Here is a 9992-nt window from a genome sequence, read left to right as displayed (position 1 = left end):
TTTTCTCACCTCCAGGATCCTGTTCCTGTTCTCTGTAAGGTACCACCAATAGAAGTTCATTATTTGCCTTGCATTGATTTTAGACTGTGCGTTGATATTGCTAACATTTAGAAGAAGTGTGAAAGTTCTGTATGAGTCGAAGATATAAAAGCTCAAAATCAGTTTGGAATCTTTTTTTCCTGGGATTAGCATGCAATTGTGAGTGTCTGCTCATGTCACAAGACAGTTAGACCGTATGGTATTAAAGTCTTTATTTTGTGATGTTTAAGAGTATAACAGTAAGGAAAGGGAGGCCAGGTACAAATGACAGCCCATTGATATCTACATATAATAAAATGGAGAAAAAGTATCAATTATGCTACTAGGACTAAAAATGTGTAGCATGAAGCTGTGTATTATGTCACCTAATGATGCTCCTAAGCATTGTTAACCATCCCAGGAATTTGCTGTTCACGGGGTGATTGGGATTTACAGAGATATTCTGTAGACTTACATTCCAAGAGGGTTAAAAGTGAGGAAAGACAGTGAGAGCTTTGTGGGTTGACCATGGAAGAATCAAAATGAAGGAACTGGTGAGGCTCATTCTCATGTGGCCAAGAGAGAAAGCTAAGTGAGAGAAGCTTTGGTGAGAGAAGGCTAAGCTGTCTGAGTGGCTTACACTACTTCTACATTAGTGAGATTTGGATTTGTTTAAAATGAAATTAGTCAGAACGTTGTGGATTCTCCAACCTTAAAGGTGTGCAACACTTGACTGGGAAGGGTCCTGAGCAACCTGGTATATCTTTGAAGTTAGGACTAGATGACTGCCAGCTGCCCATTCCAACCCAAGTTACTCTCTAACTCTGTGAACTTCAGGAGACCAACTTTTGCAAATAACTGCCTTTGTTCAACTGAGCTGACTTACATTCTTATGTATTTGAAGAATTAGCACTAGAATAAACACTAGGGCCACAGGGTCAAATTCTGTCATCTTTGTGGAAATTAATTACATGAATTACTTTCCCATTTAAGACTGCAGGCAAGGAAACAAGTGTGGTCTTGTATCTGCACAACTCACTAATCCTTTGACTTAATTGTGTCTCTTTGTACGTCTGAAATTACAAATATATATGGGGTGTAGTGGTAGAGCAGTAAAAGCCTCTTATGACAGGTCTAAAGCTGTGAGGCTGAGCCTTCTTCTATACTTGTGCTGAGGGAAATATTGGGGGCAAAAGAGAGGGTAATCCACCTGTACACAGCAGAGAGCCAAAGTCCGTGGGACATGGTGCTGACAATTTTGCTTCTTTGGGGATGGAGAGAAGAAGCCGTAGCCTCCTCTGTTGGCACAAAGGAGAGGACTTGTTCCATAATGGGTGATGGAGGTCTGATATCTGTAACCCAACTTGGGGCTACATCCAGGCCTGTCCTTTGGAGGCCTGTTCTTTAGGTACCTGTTATTACAGAAGCTACAGTGCCTCGGGTGTGGAAGGCTCATGAAGCTTTTAGCTATTAGAGAAATATTTCTCTGTCTGAGACTTGGGGACTCCAGCATCCATTCCTTACTTGGGTGTATGATTTGCTAAGTCCCAAAATGGTTTCAGTCTCTGAAAACATAGGACTGAGAATGCGTGTGGTTTTTTTTTCCATTTGTGTATTCGAGATGGATGGACTGCACAGCTGGTTAAAGAGGTGACTACTGAAAACAAGAATAAGGCTGCTCATTGCTGTGGTGGCAGGAGAAGTCAGCAGAAATCAGGAGGTAGCAATGAATTGATCCGTCTACATACAGAAGCAGATGTACTTCTTTGAGTCTTCTGTTTGTGAAGAAGTATGTTTTAATTGATAAGAACTACAACGGCCTAGAAATAGTGCAGTTTTAGAACAAATATGCTTAAAATTGTGCCTGGAGGATTTTAGGTGCCCTATTTCCATGAACAGATCAACAGAAACTCCAGGACAACAGTAAACGCATTGTTAGCTCTCTTGCAATAAATTTCCCCATTCGTTATCTCCTGACCAGCAATCAACTAAGATACGGGAAAGTGAAGGAAAATATTTGAACTATTTATATGCCAGTAAAGGTGGTGACATGTTATCTTCCTCCTTTTGCAAGATCATGTTTGCCACCAGCAAGTTATGCCCCCTAGGTCTTGCCAAAGTATGTGTTATCTTGTGGGTTGGAGGCAGGGGAGAAGAAAAAAGTAGAACAAGCAAAATACTCTGTGGTGGAAGTGAAAAAACACCCCACTGCAGACCATCCAGCACTGGTGCCATGCTGTGCATACAGGATTCAGGAAAGAGCTTAGCTTTCTTGCAGTAACTTCACCCCCAAAAACCTTTGTCCCACCTCTTTCACTCTTCTGGTACTTCTCTGTGGCAGTTCCTCACAGGGTCTGTTACCTTTCTTGCTTCAGTGACAAAGGGAAGAATAATTCATTCCAGAGAGAAACTATAACTTGCCATAGACGTTGCTTCTCTTAGCATGATGATGCTCTTTAGTTACAAAATAAGAGCCTATAAAGCTTTATAAACACACCACAAAGATAACTAGAAAATTCCTTCCCGTTTCACATTTCTGTGTGTTCTCTGCAGCAGTGTTGTGCTTCAGCGGAGTGTAGATTCTGCATGTATCCAGCTGCCTTCCAAACAGCTTATCAACTCCTGTTTCAGAGAGACTGGGTGAATCATGGTTTGTGCTGAAACTTTTATATCTCACTAGTTTGAGTTGCGTGCATGAGGGATTATGAGTCATGCCGGTCCCTTCCTGGAAGAAAATTGGTCTCAATATTGTAATTTAGCCCAGGGTTAGGACAGACTCTCATTCCTCATCTCTCTGTAATCAGTGAATCAACTCTGATAAAGGAATCATAGAATATCTCAGGTTGGAAGGGACCCATAAGGATCATCGAGTCCAACTCCCTGCTCCTCACAGGACTACCTAAAACTAAACCATATGACTAAGAGCATCATTCAGACGCTCCTTGAACTCTGACAGGATCGGTGCCATCACCACTTCCCCGGGGAGCCTGTTCCAGTGAGGACCACCCTCTCAGTGGAGAACCTTTTCCTAATGTCCAATCTGAAATTCCCCTGATGCAGCTCCATTCCATTTCCTTGTGTCCTATTGCTGGTCACCAGAGAGAGGAGATCAGCACCTCCCCCTGTGCTGGCCCCCTTGAGGAAATTGTAGACTGCAATGAGGTCACCCTTCAGCCTTCTGTCCTCCAGGCTGAACAAACCAAGTGACCTCAGCCACGGCTTCTAAGTCTTGCCCTCGAGAGCTTTAACCATCTTGGTTGCCCTCCTCTGGACACACTCTCATAGTTTGATGTCCTTCTTACAATGAGGTGTGCAAAACTGCACACAGTACTCGAGGTGGGGCTGTACCAGTGCAGTCTAGACTGGGACAATCCCCTCCCTCAACCAGCTAGCTATACTGTGCTTGATGCTCTCCAGTTGGCCCTTCTGGCTGCCAGAGCACACCATTGACTCATATCCAACTTGCCATCAACCCGAACCCCCAGATCTCTTTCCGCAGGGCTGCTCTCCAGCCTCTCGTCCCCAGTTTGTATGTATAACCAAGATTACCCTGTCCCAGGTGCACTTGAAATACTCAAAATGAAATGCATTTGCTTAAACATATTTTTATTATTATTAAAAGAGGAAAAGAGTACATCCGCAAGGCCCATTACATATGGATACATGGAAGACAATTTCAATAGTAACATGCCATATTTGGTCATGACAATTGAGCCAAAAAGATTTAAGGAGAAACATGAATTATAAGATTTCTGTAATGCATCTTTAGGAAGTGAGGAAGAGCCTTGCAGTATCAGGAGCACAAAGAAAAGCCGTTGCCTTGTCAGAGGGGGAATGGTTGGTGACAGTTTAATCCAGGAGCTTTCAAGTGACTAATTCCAGAGGAGTCACCGTGAAGCTTGGCCATAGAGAAACCTGGCTTAATTAGAAGGCTGCATTTTCCTGTTTCACCAGGAACATCTCTGTTCATGATCATGCTTTCTTTGGGTCCAATTTTCATTCCCTTAACTCTTCATCCATGAGTAAATAATATTACTCTCCAGAAAGTAAAGGCAAAGGGCCTCTGTTTTCATGGCATAATTTCTCTGACTTAACTTTTTTTTTTAAAATAAAGCCTTCCAGTTTTAGAAAATATGCGTTTCTTTTTACCCTTGATACTGCAGTGCTTTGGGCCTTGCAGTGAGGGACAGAAATTCGTTCAGCTTTCTCCTCTTTAAGGGGAAACACATCTGCCAAAGAAGAGGATGCTGTTGGTTGGGTTGTGCTTGATCAAGAAAAGGAAAGGGTGGTCAACCCTAAACTCTTCAAAGACACTTGGGACCTCAGTCCCAGCTCCTGTTGAGCCTACCACCTCACTGCCTGCTTCATAGATTTCTATAAATGCTTCATGCACTGCTTCAGAAATCTTCAGGGTCTCTGCTGAAGAGATGCCAGAGAGATTGGCTGATGAGCTGAAGAGGTCGGTCATACCCAAGGCCATTAAGACAGATGTGAGGTTATATTTTTCTTCGATCTTCATGCGGGGAAGATACACTTTCATTTTCCTCTCTTCCATCGTACTAGAACTGGTCCACTCCATGAGTTTTTCTGAGGTGAGTGAATTCTCAAGCTGCAAGGACACAAGCAAATTGAGAACTCTGGGATGAGAGCACAACTTTCTTTGTGGCAGTGCAGTACCAGTGGTGGTTTTTTTCTCTTTTAAACTGACTGCTCTTGGCATGGCATTTTTTTCCGGGTATATACACATTAATCTATCTAGGAGAGGAAATCAAACTGTGACTCTTTCTTCTCTGCTCTGTCCTGCTTTCTATTTCTTTAATACGCTCACTGCCGATTAATTTTCTTAATGAGATGGCTAATCAGCAAATTTCACCTAAAGCTTTTCCCTATTTATCATCTTTACTTCAGAAATATATTCCAAAAATTGTTCTGTGCTTTTGAGTTGTAAGCTCTATCTGTATTTCAGACCTCCAAGTAACAAGGTGTTCGTGCTAACCAATTACTAATACCTCTACTATCAGTTATTACTGAGGAAATTTAGCTGTGTTCAAATGCCTCTTCATTTTTATAATTTAAATTCTTTGAGTTAGTGTACAATCATTCAATGAACTCTCATTTATTACATAGCTTTTCCTATTCAGACTAACTACTGTCCTGCTAACGACAACATCACATGTCTGTATTCTGTTCATATCAACAGTAGTATGTCGAGTACATTTTATTTTCTAAAATTGCTTTAACCATTCCAGTACCCCTCATATTCAGTTTTTAGATCACAGAATCACAGAATCACAGAACGGGAGGGGCTGTAAGGGACCTCTGGAGATCATCTAGTCCAACCCCCCTGCCACAGCAGGGTCTCCCACAGCAGGTTGCACAGGAACGCATCCAGGCAGGTTTTGAATGTCTCCAGAGATGGAGACTCCACCACCTCTCTGGGCAGCCTGTGCCAGTGCTCTGCCACCCTCAAAGGAACGAAGTTCCTCCTCATGTTTAGGTGAAACTTTCTATGCTCAAGTTTGTGCCCATTACCTCTTGTCCTGTCCCCGGGCACCACTGAAAAGAGCCTGGCCCCATCCTCCTGACACCCACCCTTTAAGTATTTATAAGTGTTGATAAGGTCCCCCTCAGTTGTCTTTTTTCCAGACTGAAGAGACCCAAATCCTTCGGCCTTTCTTCATAAGAGAGGTGTTCCAGTCCCCTAATCATCTTTGTAGCCCTTTGCTGTACCCTAAGTTTAGATAATTTAATTTTTGAAGGTATGAAGGAAGCATGTTGAGCACTGCCAAACCAAACAATAATTACAACTAGTAAAGCTATCATGAACTTCCCAGAAAGCTCCTTAGAGTGCAGGAATGGAGATATAAAAACTTTGGTGCTCAAGGTGCTGGAGTAACAGCTGCTTAGCTGAGAAGAATCTGTTCTGCAGTTACCACTATCATCTAACCCACCAAAGCAGTTCCTTAAGCAACCCATGCTCAGCACAAACTATTGCAGGACCACTGAGACAGCTGCACGCCTCTGTGCAACAATCCCATGTTGCCACTGTTCAGATCTGTGCTGGTGAAGTGTTTTAGGATAACTTTATTGTGAAGGGCTTTGCAGCATCTAAATATCACTGTGTTTATGGTTTTCTGAAACCCAACAGCCAGGGCCATACCTGCTCCAGGCTAGAGACATCATCAGGCAATATGACCAACATGCACAGCTCCCCGCTGGCATATGGAAGCTCCAGGATCTTCATTTTCTCAGAAGCCACCACTGCCATTTTAAATGAACCAATCTGATACATCATCTGCACAGGTTTTTTTTCTTGCTGCAAAACAAAATAAGATAATACAGTTTTCACAAAGATTATTCTTAGAGTGTAGAAATGTCTACTTATGGTTAAAACTACTGATTGCTCTTGTATAACAACTTGTCTACTCTCCATAAATTGTAGAAGATGACATGTATGCCCATGTACCTCAGTCATTCTGAAAGGCATTGTCTGGGTGTCTTCATCCTTAAATGCTTTCTCCCACATTCCTTTGAAGTAAATGGCATTGACAAGGACCAACTGAGTCTGGGGATCCACAGAGCCCGGCTGAAGGATATTTTTGATCATTCCTTTAAGAATGCATAGGGAAAGAAAACACGTGTATGTAACACATCTGTGTATAACACTTCTTACTTGGAAATCCCAATGTTAAATCAAGGGTATAGAATCTGTGGGGGGAAGATACAGGACAGGGACATTGTTTTGTTTTTGCAGCTGTAATCTTGTACTTCCAAGGTGGATTTGCTCACTAGTGTTGGGAATAGCTGTTGTTTCCTCTTTGTAAAGAATTCTAATGAGAGATGTAAGACCCAGAGATTTCCTTGTTACGAAATGAGTAAACCTGTATATTTTGTGACAATGGGAAGAGCCACTGGAACCTTTTATCCCAGGATGGTCTCCAACCCAAACAGTAAGCATAAATACTTCTTGCTTCAAACCCAAGTTGAAAGGCAATGTCTATATAAAGAAGGTAGCCGATATTTGGCTTGCTCTTACCATTTGTGTGACTTTCAACCCAGGAATTGATGAGCTCTCTGGCTTGATCTGCAGCTGTTTGGAAGCTGATGGTTTCCATGCCTCCTTTATAGAGTTCTTTCACACATTGTAAGTATTCCTGCAAAGGAAGAGTACGCATTTTTCAGATCAGAATGTCAAAGCATTTTGCAAATGTGAAATGCAAGACTGTAGTTAACAGATATGAATAATCTGCTTATTAAAGCTAATTGGTAAGCCATGATTCTAGTTCATAAGCATCTTAAGATTTGACATTCATTTCTTAAAAGAAGAGCATATGCTCACATTTTTTAAAATATTTTCCAGAACTAAGTTTGATCCAAAATGGCATTCATAGAATCATAGAATCATAGAATTGTCTAGGTTGGAAGGGACTTTTCAAATCACTGAGTCCAACCATCAACGTAACACTGACAAAAACCATGACTAAACCATGTTGCTAAGCACTACGTCTACCCACCTTTTAAATACCTCGACGGATGGCGATTCCACCACTTCCCTGGGCAGCCTGTTCCACTTCATTTCAGTTGAAGTATCATGGGCTTTTTGTTTTGCCCACTTTTAAACTTTTTATTTTGCAATGGTATTTTCCTTTAATTTCAAATTAAATGTTACTTTCAATGGGAAAACTTGGGATATTTTTGAGAACCTGAAGTTATTTTTCAGGTTTGTTTTACAAGTTGAGAAAACACTTGGAGTTCACTCTTTCCAGCAAAAGTTACCTTTTTTAATTATACCTTGACATGATTGGATCATGATTGTACTTCGCACAAACACCTTTTTAGCTTGGCACATTTTTTCTCAAGGCTGTAGAGATTTAGGGCTGTGACAGAGAGAAGTCATGGATCCTGTCTTCAATACGGAAGAATATTTCTTTAGCAGAATGTAGACTTCTGACAGTGCTTTTGCATTACAGAATAGTACAATTTTGACATGGAAATAACATTCAGAACAGATCTTAGAGCAACTCACCGGTAGGATTGGGTATGTCTCTTCAGCGTAAAGTCTACTGGCAAAGCCGACTGAGTAATTGTCACTTGGTTTGGTGATTTGAGTGAACATGTCTTTAAGTGAAGTGTGGACGCTTACAGATGTGCCGCACTGAATGGTTGGCATGAATACAAATAAAAAGATAGATGATGTTATTCTAATTTTAGTACTTAGTAGTTTTTTCATACTATATGAGAAGAGTAGAGTAGTTCAGACAATTCTGCATACAAAACTGTTGTTCATCCTGTATGTCTTGTTGCTATAACTACACTGATGTAGTAACTTTCTAATATATACAATTTTGTGCTGTTTTTCTACTGTAATTTCCTCATGCCTCTCTCAGGGGGACTCTTAATTACCCGCTACAGTAATCTAGCTTCAGCAGATCGGGTAGGCTTTCCTCCATTCCCAACCAGTCCCATTTAACCAGGAACATCCAGCTACCTTGCCTAAGCATAGAAATATCTATAGTTTTCCTTATTTGCCCAATATTATGGTGCTGGGTTTTGTCTTATGCTTGTTCCGAATCATTCGTCACCTCGCTTCCCTATTCGTACGAACGAAGTGTTCCCCCAAGCCCCCAAGTGCTGGATGCAGAGCACTAGCTGCTCATCGGAGAGGGGCTGGAACTGCTAAGAGACTGCTTTAACTGCTGGATTTTGCTCCTAGGAGAAAGTGACATAGAGAAGGACATGCAATTATTTCTGTACCTGAATTTCAGTAGTCTCTCCAAATCCCGAGATTTTATCAAAGTGAAAAACCTGTAATTGAAAATAACAGCAGTTGAAATAACAGGTATGACAAAAAAAAAGATTATGCAACTGAGATTAACACATGATGTTTTAAGTAAACCTATTGGGTAAGTGAGAAACTGGATGACTCAAAAGGTGCAATCCGTCTGCACCATCTGTGAATAGCTGTGCCTACTGTTGCCTGCTTAGATGATCTCTTTTTCTATTGAACATCTAGAAATCAGCTCCAGTGTGTGCTATTAATAATACTTTCTTCCAGGTAACAAGGCAGACACCCTCTTTGAAGGAAGTGAGAGATATAGGAAACTCATGTGAAACATTTTGCAGTCTAGAGACATGTTTTGGCTCTTTCCCTGGAGATTTTATCTACTTTCCTTACTCTAAACAAATGACCACTGTAATGTGGTGTTCTCTGTGAGAATCCTACTGCTAACAATGATAAAATTAAAATTTCTTCCAGTTTCAAGGCTGATGCATTTGTTTAACATTACGGGAGTTTGAGGCGTCTGCAGCTTTTGATAATTCTGGATCCAGATTTTTTAGCTTCTGAGCTACACAAGGGACATTATCATATAATGAAGTGCTGTGGCTCTGTTGAGCAGCAGGAAGGTTTAAATCCTGAACTGTAGCCTCACCTTATCAATCTGAGCCCTGGTGTTTTCTCTTGCGCCGAGGTAGACCATGGACAGAGCTGAAATGATGGTCAGGGGGGAGTAAAAGATGTTCTCGTTGACATGCTGGACTTTCAGCTCCTTGAATACATCAAAACAAAATTCCGCACTTGCTGCACCGATGGAGCCCATTGTGGAACCTGTATCGTCTAGACCAAACAGCAGAAGTACAATGACAATGCAATGATGGAATACCGCACAAACACAGCACAACGCACTTTAATAGTAGTTTTTAGGCAATGAAGTATAAAGAAGTAGTTTTGAAGTGATTCTGTGGTAATATGCCTATTGCTATGCTCACCTCTCATGCATGTTAGAAACTCTATATTCATAAATCTGTTTATTTCTGAATTTATATTCAGTTGCCTTTTTGGCAGTAAAGTTCCTCAGAGGTCTTAAATCTGTATGTGATTTCTGTTTACATTTTCCAAGCAGTAAAACAACAATTGCCTGTACTTATTTTCATTTAGTGAAGACTAGCATTCCTTCGTACTTTGTAGTACCTTT

At 41.2% G+C, this 9992-nt stretch overlaps 1 protein-coding gene across 1 annotated transcript; it reads right to left on the bottom strand.

Moving 5' to 3' along the window:
• Window positions 1-4231: 4231 nt before the first annotated feature.
• Window positions 4232-9617, bottom strand: LOC128905856 (ovalbumin-like). Its single transcript, XM_054192437.1, has 7 exons — window positions 9450-9617; window positions 8773-8823; window positions 8045-8173; window positions 7055-7172; window positions 6485-6627; window positions 6179-6334; window positions 4232-4627 (listed from the first exon to the last, which is right to left on the bottom strand). The coding sequence occupies exons 1-7, from the start codon at window positions 9615-9617 to the stop codon at window positions 4232-4234; spliced, it is 1161 nt and encodes a 386-aa protein (XP_054048412.1).
• Between the last annotated feature and the right edge of the window lie 375 nt (window positions 9618-9992).

The sequence above is a fragment of the Rissa tridactyla genome, chromosome 2, assembly GCF_028500815.1.
Source record: "Rissa tridactyla isolate bRisTri1 chromosome 2, bRisTri1.patW.cur.20221130, whole genome shotgun sequence".
Taxonomy (NCBI): domain Eukaryota; kingdom Metazoa; phylum Chordata; class Aves; order Charadriiformes; family Laridae; genus Rissa; species Rissa tridactyla.
The sequence above is the reverse complement of the archived record's forward strand: the minus strand, read 5'-3'. Positions and strand labels throughout refer to the sequence as shown.